Source organism: Halichoerus grypus, chromosome 5, assembly GCF_964656455.1.
Source record: "Halichoerus grypus chromosome 5, mHalGry1.hap1.1, whole genome shotgun sequence".
NCBI lineage: Eukaryota > Metazoa > Chordata > Mammalia > Carnivora > Phocidae > Halichoerus > Halichoerus grypus.
Genome location: NC_135716.1, coordinates 170,128,775 through 170,154,757, shown reverse-complemented (window position 1 = coordinate 170,154,757; position 25,983 = coordinate 170,128,775). Strand labels below are relative to the sequence as shown.

At 47.9% G+C, this 25,983-nt stretch overlaps 1 protein-coding gene and 1 long non-coding RNA gene across 2 annotated transcripts; one reads left to right on the top strand and one right to left on the bottom strand.

The window, feature by feature from the left end:
- Nucleotides 1-3,324: 3,324 nt before the first annotated feature.
- LOC118533634 (uncharacterized) lies at nucleotides 3,325-25,947 on the bottom strand. Its single transcript, XR_013448347.1, has 4 exons — nucleotides 25,834-25,947; nucleotides 6,503-6,697; nucleotides 4,461-4,593; nucleotides 3,325-3,852 (listed from the first exon to the last, which is right to left on the bottom strand). It is a non-coding gene; the product is annotated as an uncharacterized LOC118533634 (long non-coding RNA).
- Nucleotides 13,152-23,979, top strand: LOC118533632 (elongation factor 1-alpha, somatic form-like). The gene is made up of 7 exons (XM_036089021.2): nucleotides 13,152-13,295; nucleotides 16,408-16,587; nucleotides 16,686-16,982; nucleotides 20,093-20,243; nucleotides 20,330-20,586; nucleotides 22,118-22,352; nucleotides 23,858-23,979. Exons 1-7 carry the CDS (start codon nucleotides 13,152-13,154, stop codon nucleotides 23,977-23,979), a joined length of 1,386 nt encoding a protein of 461 aa, XP_035944914.1.
- Nucleotides 25,948-25,983: the final 36 nt, after the last annotated feature.

Sequence of the window (25,983 nt, the reverse complement as noted above, 5' to 3'; positions counted from 1 at the left end):
GAAATGGCTGCCCTTTCTCCTTCCATAACCCCTCAGGTATTGTGAGTCTCAGGTTCAGGAAGGAGGGAGGGGAGGAAAAAAAAAAGGAGGCCCGGGTAGAAGAGAGGACAATGAGCTGGGAGAGGGAGAGGCAGGACCCCTAAGGAAGGGAGAGGGTGGGGCCAGAGCAAGGCCAAGACGGATGATAAGGACAGCCAGGATCCTAAGCTGAGCCACCACTACTGAGGGACACGCACTGAGGCAGGTACTTTACAGGGATATGACCCTTAACCCTCTCAATGACCCCGACAGACAAGAAGGATTATTACCCTCATTTACAGTTGAGGAGCAATATGAGGGAGTTTGAATAATGTGCTCAAGGTCACATGCAAGTAGATATGAAGCTGGCATCTAAACCCAGGAAGCAAGACTCCCAAGAGAGAGGGAATGATGGAAAGCAGAGAGAAAGGGGCAACAAGTTATTGGAACAGAGATCAGGCTGGGTGTGGGGCGGAAGCAAAGGGGTCCTGCTGCTGGGGGGTCTTGTCATGGAGTGTATGAATATATATGTGTCACAGGGAAAGTGTCTGAGAGTCTCTTGTCATGTCTTGGTAACAGCCATGGCCTGAGTTGTTGGGCTGTGGCTGAGCAAGCCGGGGTTGGTGAGCGGCCTTTCTTGTCCCCCACATTTCTGGTTTGACTCCTAGTCATCCTTCCCGACTCAGCCGAGAAGTCACCTCCCCTGGGAAGCTGACCCTGCAGAGGCTGGTTAAGGCCTGCCTCTCCGTCGCCCAGCTGCTCTGGCTCAGCCAGGAATCAGGTAAGTCTGGTTCTCTGACCCGTTCTCCTGGTTGTCCCGGGAGGTGGGCACTGAGACCAGACCCAGGGGACAGGAAGAAAGGAGGACAAGGCTGAAGAAGACAGTCAGCATGTCCCCCACCTTCCCAACCACTGTCCCAGCTGGCTGGGCTCCTCTTTTCCCACCCCCTCCTTCTCTAGGAACTAAGGGGGCTAAGTAAACCATCATGGGACAGCCAGGCCAGACCACCCCACCAGGCACCTGGTTAAGGACTGCCACTGGACACCCCCCTCAACACTGTCACCCTCAGCATCCCCGGGAACAGGGGTAACAGAAATAGGAAACTCCCCCGCAGCCCCTCTACCCCCCAACTGCAGGCCTCATCCAGAAACAGGGCTTGGAAATAGTGACATGGGGGGAGAGGGCACAGGAGAGCCTTAGACGGACTCTGCTACCTACCTGGCAGAGGCATGCGAGCCTCAGCCTCCTCATACGGAAACGGGGTGATACTAGTATGTAGAGTTTGCCGTGAAGATTACATAAAGTTCTGGAACACACTTGGGTGTCCAGTAAATGGTAGATGTCCCCACTACCGATACTAAATAGTGAAGAGTCCTCCTTCATATTTCACCCCTCACTAACGTTAATACCTCACATTTACTGAGCACTTACTATATGCCAGATACCATTCTTAGCCCTTTACCTGCACCAAGCCATTTAATCCCTACTACACTGTTGTGCCTGTTTGAGAACAAAGATGGGGGTCTCAGGCACGGCGGGGTGCACAGCTGGTAAGGGGTGGAGCTGGCGTTTGAACCAGACGGTCTGGCTCCAGAATGGGTGTCCCTAGCCACTGTCGGGCTGTCAGCAGTTTTCATGTGACTCGGTCATCGGGAATGATCATCCCTTTTACCTCGCTGCTGTTTGTCCAGTTCAGCATTTTCTGATCACTCATTGGTGCCAGGCCCTGTGCTGGGATAGAAAAGGAGGCAACAGAGAGCTCTGTCTGGTTCTAGTGGGAGACAGACACTTTAAGAAAACCCACACTAGCAAGTGATCGGTTCCATGGCAGGGCCTCTACAAGGCACAGAGGAGGGAGAGAGAAACCTTAGAACAGGTGACCAAAAGCAGAACGATTGGCTGAAAGAGAATGAGTGTTTGCAAGCTGAGCAGGGTCTTGAAGGATGAATAGGAGTTTGATAGGTGAAGAGGGAGAAAGAACATTCCAGAGAGAAGGAACATCAGGTGCAAAAGCGAGGGGGCGTGAAACACCACAGCAGGTTCAGGGAAACAATCATTTGGTAAAACTGGAGGATAAAGAGGAGGAGGTGGTGTGGATGTTTCCAGGTATCAGGGTATTTTTTCACTGTGTAGTTAACAGTGACACTACAGAGCAATGGTTTTTTTTTTGTTTTTGTTATTGTTTCTCCGACTGGTGACTTTTATTTCCTTTTTGGCATATTTCTGTATTTCCCAAATTCTTGTCTTCTTTAATCATAAAAATGTATGTGAATATGATTTTTACTTTTTCAAATTATGTTTCTGTTGACGTATAGTCGACACACAACGTTACATTAGTTTCAAGTGTATAACACAGTGATTCCACAAGCCTATACCTCAGGCTGTGCTCACCACCAATGTAGCACCGTCCGTCACCATAACAACTTTATTACAGTACCACTGACCGTATTCCCTATGTTGTACCTCTCATCCCCGTGACTTACTCATGCCACAGGGCAGTGTTTTAAAAGCTGGCTGTGAGGGGGCGCCTGGGTGGCTCAGTCGGTTGAGCGTCTGCCTTCGGCTCAGGTCATGATCCCAGCGTCTTGGGATTGAGCCCCAAGTTGGGCTCCCTGCTCAGCGGGGAGCCTACTTCTCCCTCTGCCTGCTGATCCCCCTGCTTGTGCTTGCTCTCACCCTCTCTCTGTGTGTGTCAAATAAATAAATAAGATCTTTAAAAAAATAAATAAATAAAAGCTGGCTGTGTGGACTTAGGTAAGTAAGTTCCTTAACTTCTCTGAGCCTCTACTTTCTTTTCTGTAAATTGGAATATAATATAAACTACCTCAAAGGACTCTAGTGAGGGTTAAATGAAATAATATCTGTTAAGTGCCTGAAACAAAGTAAGTGCTTGCTAAATGCTAGCCACCTGTGGTCACTGTTATTGTGAACAATTATTACGAATATGTACTTTAAAAATATGCCGTCACTTAAAAAAAAAAAAAAGCAACAAGCAAATTTCCTTTTTTCAGATGGACTCCCAGAAGTGGACAAGGAATTTAAGAGATCAGACAGCACATGCTGAATTAATGAAGTTGAATTATTTACACAGAATCTCCCTCCCTCAAACTTAAAGGCAAAGTTCACAGTTTTATATTAACCCCCAGGAGTATGCAGAAGCAGGAAACATGGGAAGAAACCCAATGTCTCCAATAGTCCTGGGGTTTTGTTTCAAAGTGTTTCAAAGCACTGTAATCTACAGTTATATACGTGTGCGATTTATCTTTTTAACTTTTTCTTGAAATATAATACACACGAGTCCTAAGTGCCTAGCTCAGTTCATTGTCACAAGTGAATACACATGCATAACCTGATCAAGAAGTGAACATGACCAGTCCCCAGAAAGCCCCCTTCTCTGGCCCCCCAGTCACCTCCTCTCCCAGAGGCAGCTGCCATTTGAGAATTCTTTAATTATCGATGTAGATAGTGTCTGTAGCCCCCCACGTAGGGTTTTCTTTGGGCTGCTGCAACAAATTGTGACTTAAGACAACAGAAATTTATATTCTCACAGTCCTGGAGGTCAGAAGTCCAAATCAAAATGCTGGTTGCAGGCTTGGTTCCTTCTGAAGGCTGACGGGGAGAATCCATCCCATGCCTTTCTCCTAGATTCTGGTGGCTCCCGGCAAACTCGCTGGTGTTCTTGGAATGTGACAGCCCTCCAGTCTCTGCTTCTGTCTCCATAAGGCCTTTCCCTCAGTGTCCCTCTGTGTCCCATCTGTCTCCCATAAGGACATTCTCATGGATTTAGGGCCCACCATCATCCAGGATGATCTCATCTCCATCCTTAATTACATCTGCAAAGACTCAAATAAGGTCATATCCTGAGTGGATATGAATTTTGGGGGGGATACTATTCAACTCACTACACCCTACAAGCCTGCAAGCCCCAGAGGGGCCAGTGGTGTCCCTCATCTTTGGATCCCCAGAACCTAGCCCTGGGGCCTGACTTCTGTGAGCTGCTCATGAAACGCTGCTGAATGGATGAATAGCTGTGCCCTGGTATGCGGTGGGTGTCAGGCTGGTGAGTGAATGAGGAGTGACTGAGAGTGATGAGTGAATGAGATTCAGACATGGGTTGAGGGTGAACGCAGAAGGTAGAAATGATAATGGGTTCTGTCCCTTGAGCACCTGCCTTCTGTGTGTGGTTCCATTTAATCCCATGTTATGGATAAGTAGGGGGATGGTGCGTCCCAATTTACCTGGGACGATGTCAGTTTGTGCCCATCGTCCCAGGATGACGAATATGTATTTCTTGCCCACTCTGCCCTTTTGTTCTCAGAAGTCTGAATAAACTGTGTGATCACTCCACAGATAAGGCCACCGAGGTCTTAAAGTGTCCTGAAGGGAATACATTTAGCACCTGATTTGTACCCACCTGAGGTTCTAAAGCCCTTGTCCTCACCTGCTAGTATGGTGGTTGCGAATTAGGAGGCAGGGATAAATAAGCTGGTGTCATCCAACTATCTCAAGAGAGAGGGTAGAGGGTGGGCCTCCTCCTGGGACTGCCGGAGGCCAGCTCCCTCCCTGCTCTGGTCCTGTGGAGGAGAAGAGGTGGCTCATGAGAAGGAAGGGACCCCCTGGAGGACCCCAGTTTGGAGGAGAACAACAAGACCTCAGAGATGGAGGATGAAAAGAGGGGCCCCCTCCTGGCCAGGCAACCCCTTAGGAGAAAGGTCTCAAGGGAGAAAGCCCCCCAGGGGACATTGTCCCCTTTCCCTGCTGCCCAAGAAAAAGAGGCCTGCAGAAAAGACTGGAAAGTTTCTGAACATTGGCATGACAAGGGGCTCACTCTGAACTCTGCATCTTCCTCCTCAAACCTCCTCCTTTTCCAGATTCCCCATCTTGGCCCATGAACTCCCAACCACACTGACTAGCTACATAATTCACAGGGCCCAGTGCAAAATGAAAATGCCGGGCTCCCTTCTTAAAAAGTTATGAGTGGGCGCCTGGGTGGCTCAGTTGGTTAAGCGACTGCCTTCGGCTCAGGTCATGATCCTGGAGTCCCGGGATCGAGTCCCGCATCGGGCTCACTGCTCAGCGGGGAGTCTGCTTCTCCCTCTGACCCTCCCCCCTCTCATGTACACTCTCTCTCTCTCATTCTCGCTCTCTCAAATGAATAAATAAATCTTTAAAAAAAAAAAAAGTTATGAGTAACTTCAGGACAGTGACAGCCGGGCATTAAAGAGGCGCTGAGCCCTTCTGAGTGTGGGATGGTGCAGGTCACACGCCCATGAAGCTGGCCCTACAACCACCCATTACCCACACTGGAAACCTGGCTGCCATCTTTTGCCTCTCCCTCCCCCCACCCCGTCCATCGAGTCCTGTGGATTTGAGCTCATTACACGCTGCCCCTTCTGCACCCCAAATGCCGTGCCTCCGATCTGGGCAGCATTTCTCACCCCTGGACAATCGCAGCCATTCCAACAGCCTGCAGCCTTGCCTGCTCTGGCCCATCCTCCCTGCGCAGCCAGAGAGCTCCCTCTCTACAGGCCAACCCGACCCTGGCACGTCCCAGCCAGCCCCAGTGGCACCTGCGCTGGCTTGAACTGTGTTCCCCCCACATTCACGAGGTAAAGCCCTAAGCCCTAATGGTGACTGTATTTGGAAATAGGGCCTTGAAGAGGTAATTGGGATTAAATGAGGTCATAGGGTGGGGCCCTGATCTGATCGGACTAGTGTCCTTATAGGAAGAGACAAGAGTGAGCGGGCCCCCACCAGCACGGGCACGGAGGAAACAATGCTAGGCAAGGACCCAGCAAGAAGGTGGCCATCTACAAGCCAGGAAGAGACCATCACCAGAAACTGAATCTGTTGCCACCTTGGCCTTGGACTTCTGGCCTCCAGAACGCTAAGAAAATTAATTTCTGTTCTTTAAGACATGGAGCCTGTGGTCTTTTGTTATAGCAGCCTGAGCTAATGAATACAGTCCCCACTGCCTAAGCTCTGTTCCTGGTCCTTGTGGCCCTGCGTGGTTGGGACCTACCTCTCCAGCTCTTGCCAGAACATCTTCTTTCCTGTCTCTGGGGGCTCCACAGGCTCTCTGTCCCCTGGCTCTTCCACATGCTCTTCTTCTACCTGGGGACTGTCCTCTCTACCTCCTCAGCTGGCCAACGCCTATTCCCTTTTCAACCCCAGCTTGGAAATGAAACATCCCTGACACTCTCCACCCCTGCACAATCAAGGTGGGGCCTCTCTTCCCTGCCCCCACAGCCCCTCCAGGCTCCCCCTCTTGTCGGTTGCACTTGTTACTCGTGTCACTGCATATTTTGGGCTTCTCTTGCCTGTTGTTCAGGAGCTCCTGGGGACAGGGACCTTATTCCCCAGCATCTGCTGCTCCCATGGCTTCTTGTCCCTGGCAGCCTTTCAGAAAGCTTGAGGCCGAAGAACAGGGCCAAAGGAGCAGGGCCAAGGGCGCAAGGAGAATTCAGTTAACTTTGCACTCACCTTCCTCCAAGGGAGAATTTTCAACTGTGTCTTTTTGGAATGGGTCATTCATTCACTGGGTCAACAAACATCCATTGCTTTCCCAGGTGGGGCGGGGCCCCGGGCCAGGTGCTGGATGCTGCTGAGAAGGTGCCTGAGTCCCCACCAGGAGACACACAGACACCAGACATCACACTGTATTGAAAGAGGGTCTCCCTGGCAAGTCGTGGGAAAGAGAGGACTCAGATCAGACAAGCCTGGATTTGCATGCCGGCTTCGCTCTTCATTAGTTGGTGACCCTGGGCAATCCGCATGCCCCACTTGTTTTACCTTGAAAATGACCCTGACATCCACCTGTTGGGATTAGCAGTTCTCAAACTTTTTGAGAACCTGTACACTCTTAAGCATTATTGAAGCCCCTACAGATCTTTTGTTTATGTGGGTTATTTCTTTCAGTATTTACCATATTGGAAATTGAAACTAAGACGTGCTAAAAACCTGAGAACACACATACATTCCATTTCCCATCAGAGTAATGACATAATCTTGCCCCAGGACCTGTGCTCAACCAGAAGAGTGAGAAACAAAACCCCAGCTCCGAGCTCCAACTTTATGAGGAAGCAGAAACAACCTTTAAAAAAATTTTTAGGGGGGCGCCTGTCGTTTGAGCGTCCAACTTTTTTTTTCTTTAAAGATTTTATTTATTTGACAGAGAGAGACACAGCGAGAGAGGGAACACAAGCAGGGGGAGTGGGAGGGGGGAGAAGCAGGCTTCCCACCAAGGAGGGAGCCCGATGCGGGGCTCGATCCCAGGACCCTGGGACCATGACCTGAGCCGAAGACAAATGCTTAACGACTGAACACGCAGGCACCCCTATGACTGCTTTTTTTTTTTTTTAAGATTTTATTTATTTATTTGACAGAGAGAGACACAGCGAGAGGGGGAACACAAGCAGGGGGAGTGGGAGAGGGAGAAGCAGGCTTCCTGCTGAGCGGGGAGACCGATGCGGGGCTCGATCCCAGGAGTCAGGGATCATGACCTGAGCCCAAGGCAGACGCTCAACGACTGAGCCACCCAGGCGTCCCAAGCACCCAACTCTTGCTTTTGGCTCAAGTCATGGTCTCAGGGTCCTGAAATGGAGCCCTGAGTCGGGCTCTGAGCTCAGCACGGAGTCTGCTTGTCCCTCTCGCTCTGCTCCTCCTCTCACTTGTCCTCTCTCTTTCTCAAATAAATAAATAAAATCTTTAAAAAATTGTTTTAGGGGCACCTGGCTGGCTCAGTCAGTAGAGCCTGTGTCTTTTTTTAAATTTTATTTTGCTTAAATTTATTTTATTTAAACGTAAAATTTACTTTACTTAAACTGATTAACATATATTAGTTTCAGAGGTAGAGTTCAGCGGTTCATCAGTTGCATATAACACCCACTGCTCAGTACCTCACGTGACCTCCTTAATGCCCATCACCCAGTTACCCCATTCCCTCCACCCCCCACCCCTCCAGCAACCCTCGAGTCTGTGACTCTTGATCTCGGGGTTGTGACTCGAGCCCCACGGTAGGCATAGAAATTACTTAAATTTGTTTTTTAGTTTTTAAAACCAGCATTACAGGTAGGCAGTATGATGGTACAACTGGTAAACTGTGGAAATATTTCTCCTTCAGTTGATACATAGCAGCTGCCCTAAACCCTGTGAGTGTCCCCAGCACCCTGGCAGCCTCAGCGCACACCAGAGACCCTTTCATTGTTATAAATAATTCTAGAAAGAATACCCCCATAATTGTACCTCCTTTTGATAAATACCTAGAATTAAATTGAATAAAAAGAATGCATATTTTAAGGCTTTGGATTCATATTTTCAAAATGCCCTGTAGAAAGTATACGTTGACTGAAACTCCCATCAACGAAGTATGAAAGTGACCATTTTTCCATATCTTCTCCAACAACGTTTTTCATAGTTGTTGTTTTTTTTTTTGCTTGAAAACCTGAAAGGTAAAAAAATGGTACGTTGCTTCAATTTGCTTTTCTTTCATTCCTCAAAATGTTGGATATTCTTTCTTGGTTTATTGGCTATTTGCCTACTTGTGTGTTGGTAGGGCCTCTTTTTACTGTTTTATAACAGATCTTTGTATATGAAGGTGATGGAACTACAAAGTAAACATCTGGATTCCAGAACAGATTTGGGGACTGATTTTCCCTCTCCTACCCCCTCTAACGCTTTCCACGGAGTTAAGAGAGGAATAATTTTTACTCATTCTGGGAAGGCTTTTTATAAGAGAAAAGAAGGTGGAAAACAAAAGATACTGAGAATACAAGTGTTTTTATTTTAGAGGATTTTCCTCTCCAATCTACCGTTCCCCACTTCAAACTGTAGAAAGGTTGCTGTGTTCTTTGTAGCCAGAAAAACTGAGTCACACCTCATATGATCTTTCTGGCTTTACTCTCTGGGCCAAGTGGGTCCCCACCCAGGAAACCTCCTCACTCACAAGCTGTGCTTATGCAGATAAGACCCCACTTGTCATCTCACCAAGCCCTGATGTACCAGGTCTCTGCCACTGACCAGCTGTGTGTCTTGCATGAGTCCCTTAACCTCTCTGTGTCTCAATTCCCTCTGAAATGGGGAAAGCATTACCTCTCAAGGGTTTTTGTGAAGATTAGATAAAGTAATCCATATAAGGCACTGGGCACAGGATAGGAGCTCAACAAGCATGTGTCAAACTAATAACTGATGATCGTTTTTCTTTCAGTTTGTTCTTGGTGTCTATGTGTGGGAGGTGTCCTTGTTTAGCTTTCTCTTTCTTTCAGCTGAAAGATCACTCAACTTTTCAGAACAACAATAAACCAAGCCCCTTTACCTTAAGCCACAAGGGTTAGGAGCCTTTGGTGACAAGCAATAGAAATTAACTGGAGCTTAATAGAAAAGAAGGAAGTGAGGAGAATTTATTACAAAGATTCAGTGATGTCTCAAAGATTCCAAGAGCTTGAAATGGGGATCCTTCTCCCTGTTTCTCCCTGAAGGTCTGCTGTGTCCCTATCTCCCTCTAGACCGGCTTTCTCCACCACTGTAGCCACCACCAACTACTTCTCCCCATTACAGTCTCTACCACATGTAGAGACTCACTAACTGACCCTAAATCCCCAAACCAGGATCTGGTTAGGGAGATTTTGATTGGCCCAGATTTGGCCACATCCAATCAGATGCTGTCCCTTAAGAAATACACAGTAACTGCCAGAGGGCCAATGAGTTCACCAAAACTCCTCTTTATAGCAGCGCCAGCTGAGAAGCTTGAGTTTTCAGAGGGAGTAGGGGAGAGGTGACCAGAAATTGAATCCAGAGCTCCCAGAACTGACCCCAGAAGGTCAGACCTTAAAAGACCTTCATGCATTACCTCGTTTAACCTCTGCCCGCATTTTATAGAGAAGGAATGAGGTCCAGAGGTATGTGTTTGTCTGAGGCAGTCTGGGCAATCAGTGACAGAGCTGGAACCAGAGCTCCTGGAACCAGAGCTCCTGGCACCATGGCCCAATCACATGTGGCTGTCGTAGTTGAGGAACTGAATTTTAAATTTTACTTAAGTTTAATTAATCTAAATTTAAGTCACCACATGTGGGTAGTGACTACCATATTGGACAGGATAGTCCTACAGCTTGAAGCCTTCTGATCGCTCAGGAAAGGAGTAGACATCAAATCCCCAGTAGCTAAAGAATCAAAAGATAAAAACAGAATTCATGGCAAGAAGATGTATGGAGAAAACTATTACTTTGTAAAAGTATTTAGTAATTATGGAAATGTAAAACAAAATTGCTTTAAGCTCTCCGTTTTGCCTATCAAACAGGTAAAAATAATTAACAGCTGTAAATTATACCATTTAATCTCCCAACAACCTTGTGAAATAATAATTTTGAGTGTTCTCAGAATGCCTGGGCCAATCATGCCTCCACCCTTTAAGACCTGTGTGTTCTTGGACAAACAACTTTGCCTTCATTTCTTTATCTGTTATTCATATTACTACCTACCTCAGAGGGTGTTTTCTAGGGGCAAATGGAAAACTGCATGTAAACGGCTCAGCACAGTACCTGGCATGTGATAGGTGCTCAGTATATGCGAGCAGAGATTAGTATCTCCATCTTGCATGAGGCTCAGAGAGGGCAACCAACTTGCTCCAAATTGCCCACCTGTTAAGTGTTGAGGCCAGGATTCACACTCAGGTGTCTCTGGCTCCAAAGCCTTCTTCTGGGCTGTCTCTTTTTTTTTTTAAGATTTTATTTATTTATTTGACAGAGAGAGACACAGTGAGAAAGGGAACACAAGCAGGGGGAGAGGGAGAAGCAGGCTTCCCACTGAGCAAGGAGCCCAATGCGGGGCTCGATCCCAGGACCCTAGGATCATGACCCGAGCCGAAGGTAGACACCTAACAACTGAGCCACCCAGGCGCCCCTGGGCTGTCTCTTTACATGGCTCGGGATCCCTTAGCACTCTCCCTCTCCCCCCACTCACCCCGTCCTTATACCCCTTCCTTTAGAACCCTGGTGACTCTGTGGGGTCTCTAGACTCTGGTTGTCCCTCAGACCTGGCTCCTGAGTGCCCTTCCGTGCATTGGGAACCTTCTGGACTATACACACTTGTGGGGCTGCTGCGGACCGGCTGGTGTGGCGAGGAAGCTCCCCTGTCCTGCAAGAAGAGAGGGAGAGCAAGGCTGGCCCGGTGAGAATGAAGAGGAGGTGGAGGAAGGGGGAGCAAGCCATGAAGTGGCAGAGCTGACTCACCTGGTCTTTGGATCCCAAAACCAGTTTCCTTCCCAACGCTCCACAGATACACAGAAGCAGGAGCTGAACATCCGGGGATGCGTGATAAACACAACGATCCCAAGAGCCTCACTTTGCCTCTTAGGAACTTGTGGGACTTATAGCTAAGGAACTGTTAACCACGAAGATGCCAAATAATGAGTGAAAAACAAAGCTTAGATGAAGGTGAACTTAGCTACATGATCCAACCACTCACAAATCATTTCTCTACCACCACCTGTATCGGAAGAGGAAGGGCCAGAGCTGGTCAGTGTGATCAGCACAGTACTGTGATAATAGCCCTCCAGCTGTCCCCAGCTTCCAACTAACTGCCCAGGTTCTAAGAACATGTTAACCTGTGGTTTGTGGTTAGAGCGCCCCCGTGTGTTTCCACTTTGTCATAAATTCTTTAAAGGACTAATTATCAGTACCATCAAGATTTATGAGGGAGGGGGCTTATCTCCTTGAATCACCACAACACCAAGAAGTTGGTGGCCACCCAGGCCCGGAGGGGCTCAAGGACCACTGAGTGGCTCAAGGACCACTGAGTGAGAGCCGCATAGCCAGGACTCCGATCTGATTAGGTCAGCCTTCTCAGAAGCCTATTCTCTCCGCCACCTTTCCCTGCATCTATCTGTTCTCCAGACACAGAGCCTGGTCCTCAGGAACTGATGTGTGGGTGGTTCCAGAACCTCTGGAGGCTGCCAGCACTGTACTAGCCTCAGACTACAGTCCAGTAGCTTGTCCTCAATTCTGGGGCCAGCCCTTCCGTGTGGGAGACTGCCCCCCCTTCCCCGCCCTCATCTTCTTCCCAGGTCCTACCCTAAACATTCATTCAGCAAGCCAGGGCTGGAGGCTGGGACCCCAGAAATGAGCAGGGTCGGACTCACATCCCTTCCTTCGGGCATGAGTTCACTGGGAGGCAGCGCTGGGCTCTGGTGGAGACTCTGGGGTCAGACACCTTGAGTCCTGCTACTTTCTTCCCAGCTCCTGAGCCTCAGTTCCCTCAGCGCTCAGGTAGAGTTAGCGGTGGCATAAAGGTGACGGTGCGTACACGAGTCAAGCCCTGAAGGCGGCAGCAGTCATTCTGCTTCATTCACCAAACTCAGGGTTTGCCACGGGTCAGGCTGATGCAGGCGGCTGGAGACAGGGATAAATCCATGTGGTTTGTGAGGCCCAGAAAGGACCAGGAGGCACTTATGTGAAACGCTAGAGCTCCCACCCCCTTGCTCCTTCTCTCCCCACCTTTCCTATACACCCCCCTCCCACAAACACACAGGCCTGAATACCCAGGGACAACAAGTCCGGGGACCACCTCCCACCCCAGGCCCATCTTTGACGCTTGGGCCACTTCCTAGTGCCCAGCCTGGTTCTAGGGATGATGGGAAGGGGGTATCAATCAGCATCTCAAAGCCCAGAGGAGCCTCCTTTTCGTGGACAGCAGGCTCATCCTCCTCCCAACCCGGAGAGGGAGAGCCCACCCCCTGTGAGATGGCTGCTGTGTTTTTCCCATACATCCCAGGACCAGCGGGCCAATAAGAACAAGGGATTTGAGGGGCGGGCTGGAAAAGGTGTCTGTAAAAAGGGGGTGGGGCCCAGTGCCTGGTTGGTCTGTTCTAGGTGTGAGGAGGTTCAGAGGGGCTTCTCCTGGCTCTGGAGGTAGGCACATCCTCTGGCTAGGGGAGAGATCAGAGCATCCTCAGGTGTGAGGTGTTGGAGAGCCCCCCTCTCCCCGCCCCCGCCCCGCCCCGCCCCGGCCAACGGTTTTCCTCTCCTGCCTCACCCTCTGCTGGTTGGGCTGGCCCAGTCCCAAGGAAGAGGAGTTCGGGACAGCAGATGGCCAATTTATGCCCTGAGCATACCTGTCCTCTCTCTGAGCAGCTCCCAGCATGGGCAAAGAGAAGACCCACATCAACATTGTGGTCATCGGCCATGTGGATTCGGGCAAGTCCACCACGACAGGGCATCTCATCTACAAATGTGGTGGCATTGACAAGAGGACCATCGACAGGTTTGAGAAGGAGGCCTCAGAGGTGAGGCTGCTCTATCTGAGCTCCCTGCCCCTCCTTCCTAACCGTGGTTTCCCAGGGAGGGATACCTCATTGTCGGGGAGGAGACTGCTCACGTCCGGTGAGCACCTGCTGGGCTGGTAGGTGCTTTCCCTCTCAATCATGTCAGGCAGGTGATGGCTGTCATTTTCCAGGTGAGACAAATGAGGTTCAGAAGGGTAAAACAGCTTGCCTGAGGATGGTGCCAAGGTTTAAATCTCAGTGTGACACAGATGCCATGCCGTATCTCAGGAACGAAAGCTGCCATTTAAAAGAGGGGAAAGGACTTATTTGTCATGCATCTACCAGGGATCTTAAGGTAGTCCCATGGGTACCATGGTAGGTGCAAGCAAGCCTTGCCCCCCAGAAACTCCTGGTCACACACCCTTCTGTCACATAGTAAGCTCGGTAACAGCATGGGTGCTGTAGGAGCCCAGGTCACGAACAATGAACACGTCCTAAGAAGCCTTGAAGGATTCCCAAAGGAATGGATCTCCTCTGAGCCTTGAGGAAATGGGGCAGGTGTCCATGAGCCACACGAGATTGAAACAGCAGGTGTAGAGCACCTGAGATGGAGGTCGTTGCCTGGTAGGACAGGCGACATAGGCCTTGAATGCCCTGCTAAAGAGCCTGGTCACTTTCCCTGCAGTGACTAAAGGATTTCAGGCATGGCAATGATAGGAATCGGGCAAGATCTTTTTAGGAAGAGCACACTGGCTGCAGCATGGGGAGAACAGGCCAAAGGGCCCAATGCTAGGGGCTAGAAAGCCGGTCGGGAGGTTGTTGCTGTTGACCATGGGAGCAAGGACGGTGGCCTGGGCTCAGGCAGCAGCAGTGGGCATGGAGAGTAATGGGTGGAATCCAGGGACGTGGAGGTGGGGAATCCTCAGAACTTAGCAGTTAGCTGTAGGGAAGGGGGTAAGGGAGGAAGAAGAGTTGAGGGTGGTCCCCAAGTTTCCAGCTTTGGAAATTGGAAGGTCAGGGAATACCAGGGGCAGAGCTGATCTGGAGTCCGAACAGGTCTGCTCTAGATGTGTGAAATTTGAGGTGTCCACAGGGCTTTCTGTGCTCATATCCAGGAGGGCAGCTGAATAGTGAAGTCTGGAGCTCAAGACGGAAGCCCGTATTGGGGACTAAACCATGGGAGTGAGCTGGAAAGGGTGAGGGACAGAGCCCCAGGATGGGTGAAGCAAGAGCCCAGGCAGGAGAATGAGAAGGGAGAGCCAGGGAGGTGAGTAGAAGACCTGAGACTTGAAGAAGCACCGGACAAGACAGGAATAGTCTGTAGAACCAGCTGCTGCAGGGACAGAAAGAGGATGGAGAAGAGAAAGCAACAGGTCCTAAATCAGTGCCATCAGCTATTCTCATCTTGGCTTCCTCAGGTATAGTCAGAATTGTTGTGGGGGCGCTTATGTGGCAAGGGCTGCCAAGTAAAGCTTTAGAACTGTGAGAAAGAGACTGGTCCATAGCCAATACGGTAGAAGCATAGCCAAGAAGGTTATGGAAAAACAATGGGGTGGTTCTCAAACTTTCTGGTCTCAGGAACCCTTTGAATTCTTAAAGGTACCCCCAACGAGTTTGTTTATGTAAATGAGATCTATATATTTATGATATTCAAAATTAAAACTGAGGTTTAAAAATGCTTAACTCACTTAAAAATAATAGTAATATACTCCTTATATATTAATGTAAATATCACACTTCTTGTGTATGAAAAATAACTATTTTCCAAAACAAAGAATCTTGCGAGGGTGACATTTTTGCTGATATCTTTAATGTCTGACTTAATAGAAGACAGCTGGATTCTCATCTGCTTCTGCAATCAACCTGTTGCGATTTCACCTCTAGAAAGCACCACTGCACAATGATGAGAAAATGAGGGCGGGAAAAGGCAAATAATGTCTTAGCATTATAAAAACAGTTTTGACCATGCAAACTCTAAACGGTATCAGGGTCCCCGGAACACACTTTGATAGCTACTTATCTAATGAATATTCTAACCTGTAATGGACTTCATAAAATAGAAGTTCCTACAGTAGCAAAAGTTAGGATACCTGGGTTCTATTTCTGTCTTTTAGTAAACTAATTAGTTTTCTTGAGGAAGCCACCTGGTCTCTGGTCTTTCCTTTTCTTTTTTTTTTTCAAATTTATTTACTTTTATTTTTTTATTTTTATTATTTTTTAAAGATTTTATTTATTTATTTGAGAGAGAGAGAATGAGAGACAGAGAGCACGAGAGGGAAGAGGGTCAGAGGGAGAAGCAGACCCCCCGCTGAGCAGGGAGCCCGATGTGGGACTCAATCCCGGGACTCCAGGATCACGACCTGAGCTGAAGGCAGTCGCTTAACCAACTGAGCCACCCAGGCGCCCTTCTGGTCTTTCCTTTTCTTCACTCTGCCCTCTAATTAGAGCTGAAATGAACATATGCTCAGGACCCCTGAACTGGCAAGTGGTAGAGTATACCCTAGACCAGCATGTTAACTTGAATATGCTACCGACTTTTGGTCACCTTTTTACCAGTGCTGACATCGGCTCAACTTCCCCAGGCTGCCAAGGGTAATTATCAGTCATAGATACCATTTAACATAGGGTAGCGCCTAAGAGTTTGAACTTGAGTCTGATGCTTTTTGGTTCAAATCCTGACTCTGCTGTTTATTAATCCTATGATCTTGGGCTAGTCAGTTAATTTCTCTGTTACTTCATCTGCAAGATGAGGATAATACTCCACTAAGTTGTGAGATTAAATGAGATAACCCATGTTAAGTGCTTAAAACAGCACCAAGTTCAAGGTCAGCATTACTTACATGTTCGCTATTACTGATTTGAGGGCTTGCTGACCCTCTGCCAGATCCACATGCTTGCCTAGGCACTTTGTCATTTGGCCCTGGGTCACTCTGACTCCCAAACCAGCGCTGAAAGACAAACTTAATTATACAAGTAATAAATTATGTTGTTTGAAAAATTCAAAGGTCTCTCCATACACAGTCCTGTTACCATCCCTCTGACTCTCAACTCCTTTCGGAACTTCCTTCCTGGTTGATGGGCAGCTTTGGATATAGGGGTGACCCTGGGGCTTTCCCTCCTGCTCCCGGCCCAGGTGGGCAAAGGCTCCTTCAAGTACGCCTGGGTGCTGGACAAGCTGAAGGCAGAACGGGAACGGGGCATCACCATTGACATCTCCCTGTGGAAGTTTGAGACCAAAAAATATTACATCACCATCATCGATGCCCCAGGTCACCGTGACTTCATCAAGAACATGATCACAGGGACCTCACAGGTACCACCGGAGTCGTCTTGGCTCTGCTGCGGGGGTGGGCAGTGGGTGTCCCCGGCCAAGTCTGAGTTGGGCCTTCTTCTGTCTGTCACTTGGGCCAGGCAGACTGTGCTGTGCTGATTGTGGCCAGTGGTGTAGGTGAGTTTGAGTCTGGCATCTCCAAGAATGGGCAGACCCGTGAGCATGTACTGCTGGCCTATACGCTGGGTGTGAAGCAGCTCATCGTGGCAGTCAATAAGATGGACATCACGGAGCCTCCTTACAGTAGCGCACGCTTTGAGGAGATCAGCAAGGAGGTGAAGGCCTATATCAAGAAGATCGGTTACAACTCTGAGGCTGTCGCCTTTGTGCCCATCTCAGGCTGGCATGGGGACAACATGATAGAACCCAGCACCAAGGTGAGAACTGACTGGGATGGGGCTAATTAAATGCAACATTCCCACTCAAATCTTTGAGCTTCTTCGAGAATATGCTTATGGGCCAATCACTGTGAATGATCCCCATTTTACAGGTGAACAGAGGTTATTCAAGACTACACAACTAGTAAGCATAGAGCTGCATTGTGCAATGTAGCATTTAGTTACATGTGGTAATTTTTTTTTTTTTAGATTTTATTTATTTATTTGAGAGAGTGAGAGAGAGAACACAAGCAGGGGAGGGGAGGGGCAGAAGGAGAGGGAGAAGCAGGCTCCCCACTGAGCAGGGAGCCCGATGAGGGGCTTGATCCCAGGACCCTGGAATCATGACCTGAGCTGAAGGCAGATGCTTAACCAACTGAGCCACCCAGACGCCCTGCCTATTAACTTTAATAATTTAAGTCAAATGAAATAATTTCAGTTCCTTAGTTGTATTAGCTACGTTTCAAGTGTTCCACAACCGCATGTGGCTACCATGTTGGACAGTGAAGTTACAGAATGTTTCCATCATTGCAGAAAGTTCGGTTGAGCAGTGCAGGCAGAGACTGTAATTCTAGTCCATGCTCACAGCATCTAAGCTACCTCTCTAGGCAGGTTAGGAAGTGTGGGGGCAATATAAATGTGTCTAAGATATAGTCACTGCGCTCATGGATCCCAGAATCTAGAAGGGTTTAAAATTCTTAAATGAGTGTCTCCCTACAAAGGAAGTCTAGTTCTCTGGCATCAGACCTGGGGTCAAACCCCAGCTTTCTCCCTTGCCCACAGTAAAGAGGTAAGAGAGGAATTAATGCTTTGGGCATTAGGACTTACTTCATGGGACTGTGAGAATTAAATGAGAGACTCCACACGGGCATCGGTTCATGCATACAGTTGGTGCTCAAATGATAACTGCTATCCCTTACTACTTTATTGCCTAAAGCCTAACTTTTCCATAACTGACTTGAGGATCCTTAGCCTTTTCTTCCACATGTACATAGCATAATCTTTTTCTGATTATAAAAGTAATGCCTAACATTTTTACAATGAGCCTTTCATGCAGATATGAAGCATAAACTTCATGGCTTATAGATAACCTAGTTTTCATGCAGTTCTTTCTAGATATTCACAGCTGGACTCAAACTGTACATAATTTTCTATAAAACTCTTTATTTTTAAAATTTCCTTTGCCATTTAAACATGTTGAATACTTAGTGGGTGTTTTATATTATAGATCACAGAGGTACGTTAGATTGTGTAGCCATATCCATTATTAAGTAAAAATGGTATTGAGAGATTACTGTGTGCCAGACACCAGACTAAATACTTTACATGCACACAACCTCATGAAGAAGACATTTTATTCCCACGTAAAATAAGAAAACTTGGACACAGTATAGTTAAGTAACAGCCCAAGGTCACAAGCTTCTAAGAATACTGTTTCTAGTTTTATTAAAAATTGCCATAAGCATCTTGCTAAATAAATCCTTGCATGTGTCCTCATTAATTTAATTAGAAAAAGCTCCTAGTGAAACAAAGGGTAGGCATTATCTTGGAGTCTTCTGACACATATTGCCCAATTGTCCTTGGGAAAGATTAGAGCTACCACTGGGCAGTGTGTTCGTTTGAATGGTACTTCAATATTTGCATGCTGGGCACTGTCCTTGGTGCTGAGGTTGTGGTAGCAAATGATAGGCAACCCTGCTCGTAGCACTATGGTCTTCTGGGGGTAGTGGTAATATAGTGGATGATGACAAGTGCTAAGAAGAATGTAAGGCTGAGGGAGGCATGATATGAGAGTGTTACTCTATATTGGGTGGTGAAGGGGGTCTCTTCTAAAATGACAGTAGAACAGAAACCTGAAGCTTTGCCCATTTCCCCACTTCCCAAGTATTACCACAGAGTTCAGCTAGTGAAATAAGGGGATTTCATTCTCCTGTCCCTTTGGTTATTTATTAGGCATCTAGTATGTTCTAAAATATTTTATTCATTTGACAGAGAGAGAGAGCATGCACGCACACAAGTAGGCAGAGGGGCAGGCAGAAGGAGAGGGAGAAGCAGGTTCCCCGATGAGCAGGGAGCCCAATGTGGGGCTTGATCCCTGGACCCTGGGATCATGACCTAAGCCAAAGGCAGATGCTTAACAGACTGAGCCACCCAGGTGCCCCATATCTAGTATGTTCTAGATGCTAAAAGAACAAAGCATGCACTCAGTGGACTAGATAGATTTAGGGTTTAGCCTTTGCTCTCAAGAAATAACTGTGACATCGGAGACCTCAGTTTCCCCATTTTTAAGATGGGGATGATACTGATCTCATAGGCTTATTCAGGCCTCTGAGTTGGCACAGAGACAAATTAGTTGCTAAGTTCACCAAACTAATAGAAGAGCTTATCTTTACCAATGAGGCTGGTGTTTGAGTGGGAAGTTGGCCCACAGAAAGGAGCCAAATGGAATTCCAGTTAACTGATACATCTCTGAAGGCAAAGATGATGTCTTTGATGAGCTTTGGCCAAGGTTTTTAGAGAAGTAAATGTAGTATCTACTTAAAAGGCGTGTATACAATCATTGTCATCTTTAAGGTTATCCTTCTAGAAAGCCTTATGCTCAATAATGCTGCCCTTCCTTGCCTAAGATGTTGGGGAACATCTAGTCTTTAGAAGGTATAAGCGTTAGAGTATTTGAGTCTTGTTTTCATTCTCATTCCTGATGCTTACTTAACTGTGCCGCATGTTTTCTCTGCTCCTCCTGTGTAATAAGCAGATGGAATAAGACCTAAGAGCTAATCAGATTCAAGGAATCTCTGCCCCCTAAAAATATTGGCTCAAGTGAGGATGTGGTGCAAGATTTAGAGGAATGACCTACAAGATTTAGAGGAATGACCACCATTTAGTGGGTGTGTAGTACATGTCAAACATTGTGCTTGGTGGACTGTGTGTGGTCTTTTGTGTCTTCACTTGAGCCTGCAAAGTAGGTGATGGTATCTGTTTTACAGATGAGGAAGCTGAGGCTCAGAATGCATTAAAAAATTGCTTGAGGTGCCATGTTAAATCCAGGTTGGCACCTGCGACAGGCTCCCTCGAGCCTAAGCAAGCTGCATATTTGGTGGCTTTTCCAGATGTCCTGGTTTAAAGGCTGGAAGATCACCAGGAAGGAAGGAAACATGGTGGGCATGACACTGCTAGAAGCACTGGACTCCATCATGTCCCCTGCCCGCCCTACAGACAAGCCCCTGAGGCTGCCTCTGCAGGATGTATACAAGATTGGGGGTGAGTATGTGCTATGTGGGGGTGCTTGGGGTTGGGGGCTCACTGAAGGCTGGCTGCTGACCATTCTGGTTGCTCTGTCCCCCCAGGCATCGGCACCGTGCCCGTGGGCCGGGTGGAAACAGGCTTCCTCAAGCCAGGCATGGTGGTGACCTTTGCCCCCTGCAACATCACCACAGAGGTCAAGTCTGTAGAGATGCACCACGAGGCCCTGGCTGAGGCCCTGCCTGGAGACAATGTGGGCTTCAATGTGAAGAATGTGTCGGTGAAGGACATCAGGAGGGGCTACGTGGCGGGAGACAGCAAGAATGACCCGCCCTTAGAAGTGGCAAGCTTCGTCTCCCAGGTGAGGAGGCCCATTTAAGGGGTGTCTTCTGAGACAGCCATACTGTCCTACATGCAGAATGGTTCACTGGGTCATTCAGGAAGTGGGCACCGAGCATATGCTCTATGCTGGGCTCTTGACCAGCAGTGTAGGTAGAGTCCGGATTAGAATCCTGACTGCACCTTATTTGCTACTTTGCCCTTGAACAAAACAATGCAGTTCAATGGTCTTCTTAGTTTCCACAGTATGGTCTTTTTTTTTTTTTTTTTTTTTTTTTAAGATTTTATTTATTTGACAGAGAGAGAACACAAGCACGGGGAGCGGGAGAGGGAGAAGCAGGCTTCCTGCGGAGCAAGGAGCCCGATGCGGGGCTGGATCCCATGACCCTGGGACCATGACCTGAGCCGAAGGCAGATGCTTAACGACTGAGCCACCCAGGCGCCCCCCACAGTATGGTCTTAAAGCAATTGTTTTCAAACCCGGTGGATTAGAATCCCCTGGGAAGCATTTCAAAAATGCAGATTCCTGGGGCGCCTGGGTGGCTCAGATGGTTAAGCCTCTGCCTTCGGCTCAGGTCATAATCCCAGGGTCCTGGGATCGAGTCCCACATCCGGCTCCCTGCTCAGCAGAGAGCCTGCTTCTCCCTCTCCCTCTGCACCTCCCCCTGCTCATGCTCTCTCTCTCTCTGTCTCTGTCTCAAATGAATAAATAAAAAAAATCTTAGAAAAAAAATGCAGATTCCTAACATTTTTCCCAGTGGTTCTGCGGAATGATTCAGTAGACATGGGTGGAAGCTGGGAATCTGTATGTTAGAGCTCTCAGGTGTTTCTTCGGCCCAGAGTTAGAATGTGGAGGCTGTTCTGAATGCAACGTCTGGCACATTCTTACTTCTGCAGGTGGAGGCTTGCACTACCTCGCAGTGAGCTTGGGAGCATTACACGAGGTGATGATATGTAAAACAGCTGACCTGGGGCCAACAGGTCATCTAACAAGTTAGTTAGCTGCTATTGTAATGCATTTTTCTAAGTGGCAGGGAAAAGTAGTACATAAATAACATGTATGTGTGTAGGTTTTAGTATCACTCATCCCTAGCTCTGCCACATCCCTGCTATTTCATCATGGGTAAATTAACCAGGCTCTTTGCTATGAAAATTAAATTGAAATGCATGAGATATGCTTAGCACAGAACTTGGTATACTCTATAAATGTTCAAATGCTCACTATAATTTAAAGTGTGTCCAAGGTGGGACGCCTGGGTGGCTTAGTCGGTTGAGCGTCTGCCTTCAGCTCAGGTCATGATCCCAGGGTCCTGGGATTGAGTTCCGAGTCGGGCTCCCTGCTCAGCAAGGAGCCTGATTCTCCCTCTGCCTGCCGCTTCCCCTGCTTATGCGCGCTATCTCTCTCTCTGACAAATAAATAAGATCCAAATAAATAAGTAAGTAAGTAAGTAAGTGTGTCCAAGGTGCCTGACCCCTTAGCTGGTTAGGGCTACCTCCTCTGGAGGATGCTGGGCTAATGCCTTCCCCCGCTCCCATCCCACCCTGGGTTCCAGGTAATCATTCTCAACCACCCTGGCAGCATTACCACTGGCTACTCACCAGTCCTGGACTGCCACACGGCCCACATTGCCTGCAAGTTTGCAGACCTCAGGGAGAAGATTGACCGGCGCTCAGGCAAGAAGCTGGAAGACAATCCCAAAGCCCTGAAGTCTGGGGACTCAGCCATCGTTCAGATGATTCCACGAAAGCCCCTGTGTGTGGAAAGCTTCTCAGAGTACCCGCCCCTCGGTAAGTCCTGATAGCACTTGGCTCCTGGAGCTGCCCCTTCCTCCTCCTGGCTCCAGGGAGCCAGTGTTCCAACGGGTCACACCCAAACCAGATTGCAGAACCTGGTCAGAAGGACTGGAGTTCCAGGTTAGAAGGGCCCCCAAAAAGGAAAGTAGCTTGCCTAGTGTCACACAGCAAGGCAGGGCCATTTTAGAGCCTTGTTACTCAAAGTGTGGTCCATAGACCAGCAGCATGGGCATCCCCTGGGAAGTGGTTAGAAGTGGAGAACCTCAGGCTCTATCCAGACCTGCTGAACTCAAATCTTCAGTTTAACAAGATCCACAGGTAATCGGGATGCACATCAATTTGAGAAACCCTGATTTAGAGGAGGTGAATGAACCAGAGATTAGCAGGGATTTTCTTTTTCCTTCTTATTCTTCAGTGCAGTCGTTTTCAAACCTGGTGGATAATCAGAACCACTGATGGACCCTATTAAACCCAGAGGTTCAGACCCTGACAGATTCACCTGATCAAGGCTGCAGCCTAAGAGTCTGTTTCTTAGATTTCCCCAAGTATATTCTGCATGGCTAGGTTTGAACAATTAACCTAGAAAGTTCTGACCTCAAATATATAGGGAGTAGGCATTTTTATACAGTGCCTGCTCTGTGCTAGATGATAGATATTTATAAACAAACAGGTTCTTGCCCTCAGCGCCTCCCAGTTAATGGGGAGGGGGGGCGAATTTCAAAAGGCTAGTTTTATTTATTTTTTTATTATGTTATGTTAATCACCATACATTACATCTTTAGTTTTAGATGTAGTGTTCCATGATTCATTGTTTGTGTATAACACCCAGTGCTCCATTCCTCCATTCAGTACGTGCCCTCTTTAATACCCATCACCAGGCTAACCCATCCCCCCACCCTCAAAAGGCTAATTTTAGAGGTGGGCCACAGATGCTGCCACATGAATCTTGCAAAGCTGGATTAGTTCTTTCTACCTCTGCCAAAAACACTGTGAGTTTGAAGCCAGATGCCAAAGCCTTGCCCTCCACAGTCTGGAGTCAGAGGAGCATTCAAGAGCCCCCAGGAGAAGCAATTGCTGGATTCACAGTTGAATGTAAATGAGATCTATCCTATGGGTTGTTGTGATGGGCACAGAGAAGGTGCTAATTGCTTGGAGGCTGGGAGCATTAGTATGTATGGTAGGGTGGTGGGTGCACCAAAAGCAAAGTTTTCCCTGTGACCTTTACTTATGGAAGTAGGACAGTCCAGTGGCTAAGAATATAAGTGCTGGTGTGAGACTTTCTGGGTTTTCAACCGTCACAGCAAAGTGACCTTCTACTTCTTTGCCCCAGTTTCCCCAACTGTAAAATAGAGTGAGATCTACTTTGAGTTGTTGAGATAATTAAATGCACTCCTATGTATAATTCAGAATATCACTGATTTGACCTCCCATGCCAGTGTCCTATAGCTTGTGCCCTGTGGTAGCATTCCCCACCTGTTTCTTCATGTCCTGTGTCCTAGGTCGCTTCGCTGTGCGTGACATGAGGCAGACCGTGGCTGTTGGGGTCATCAAGGCTGTGGAGAAAAAAGCAGCGACTGGTGGCAAAGTCACCAAGTCTGCCATGAAAGCAGCCAGGAAGTGAGTGGTGACAGCTACTCTAGGACTTTCTGGGAGAGGGGCAGCCCAGGAGGAGCCACAGCTGGAAAAGAACGGCTCAAGGAGAAGCCTTAGCTTACTCTTCTCTTGCCTGACGGTCTTAAACCCGCCCCTGCTAATGCACTTTTCTTTTTGCTGATGAGTCTGAGGCATGGGAATAAAGCACAGCAAGTCTTTTTGCCTCTGCCTCTCCTGACCTTGACTGCAAGGAGGAAGCAGGTGGGGTGCTCAGTCTAATTCTACCCCTCACCTTTCTTCTGGTGCCTGCCTGAGCAAGAACCAGAGAGCTAGGGTCACAGTGAGGAAAATGTGTAAAGGGGAAAGTGTAGGGCAGCTTTTGGCCCAGGCCAAGTTCATCAGTTCCCAGAACAGGACTCTGGTGTTTTAAACTGCCTGACTTAAATAGTGTCTATAAAAGTTACTGAATCTTCTGTGTGCCTTGTTCGTCTGTAAAATGGGAAGATAATAGTATCTGCCTCCACAGGGATGTTGAAGTTTGAGTGAGCTGGTACCTGCTGGGCATGGTAATCAGCTACTTTCATTCACATGGTGGGGGCACTGGAGGCAAGTGAGCCCTATTATGGGGACGTTCTATTGGAAAAAACTTGAGGAGAAGGGGATGAGCCTGAGGTTGGTAGGATGAGCTGCTTTATATTTCCTAGGTATATGTTTCCCTCAGGTTACTTTTTTAACTTCAGTTTAACAATTTGAGTCACAAAGTTGCAAGAGGCAATTTCACCCAGATTCCCCAAATCTTATTTACCATTTTTTACCCGAATTATTTGAGAGTAAGCTGCAAACATGGTGGCCCTTTACAATGAATACTGTTAAGTCCAAGAATATTCTCTGATATAATCAAGGTCAAGTAATCAGAATGAGGACATTAAATTAACATGGGTACACTTCTGAAATCTGCAGACCTGATTCAGATTTTGCCAATTATTCCAGAAACATGCTTTATAGCAAAAGAAAATCCAGGATCATGTGTTTCATTCAGCAGTCTTGTCTCTTTATTGCAAGTTTTGGAGCAGCCCCTCCCTTGGCTCTGTTCCTCCCAGAGGTTTGGTTGAGACATCTGCTCTGGGCTAGCTAGTTGCTGCGTGATGGAGGAAGCTCAGAGGTGCGGGTTGGTAGGAGGGGGTGTCTCTTTGCTCTCCTCCATCAGCCCAGCTTTCCAGAAGTCCCTTGCATCCCTACTGGATGAAACCAGGAGAGCCCGGGGGCTTTTATCTCCCCTGTAGCAGCGGGAGAAGGGAATTACGGCAGCAGAAGTGAGAGGCTTGTCTCCTTTTCCACCCAAGCCCTTTGCCCATTTATTCTGTTAAAGAAACGGCAGATTCAAGACCAAGTTCTGCCTGGGATGTGGATCCTGGCAGCCCCTCGGGTCCTGCTGCTGAGGATTAGTGTAAACCAGGAAGCCCTACTCTTGTTTGCGATTGGAGCCTGTCTGTCAGACTAATCTGCAAGCCATTTTTGTGCATGCAGGATGACTCTGTTGATTGTACACCATGTCTAACACTTTTTGGGGGGGCGGGTAAAGGGTTGCTTGGATACAGTGGGTTTATATTAAGAGTAACCCCTTATTGCGAGCTTAACTGTGTGCTCTACACAATTACCTCGTTTAATTTTCACAACGATCTCCTATGATATCGGTACCCATTTTAAAGCTGAGGAAAACTGAGGCTGAAAGAGGTCTAATTAGTAACCCGCTGTGGGTCGCGTGTCTATCAGCCAAGACAGGAGCATACTGTCTCCACAGCTCAGGACTCTTAAGTCATCACTGTTCTAACTATAAATTCCATTTGTTTACATTGTCACCGAGTAAATTATATACACTTACAGTTTGCATAACTGATTTCACATAGTCCTGGAAGTCTCATCACGCCAAGAACCACCAGGTACGGAGACTGTGGGAGGGAAGGGCGCCCACAGAGACCGGAAGTTCAAGGAAAAGCCCGTTCAGGGAGCTTTAAAAACCAATTTTGGAAAC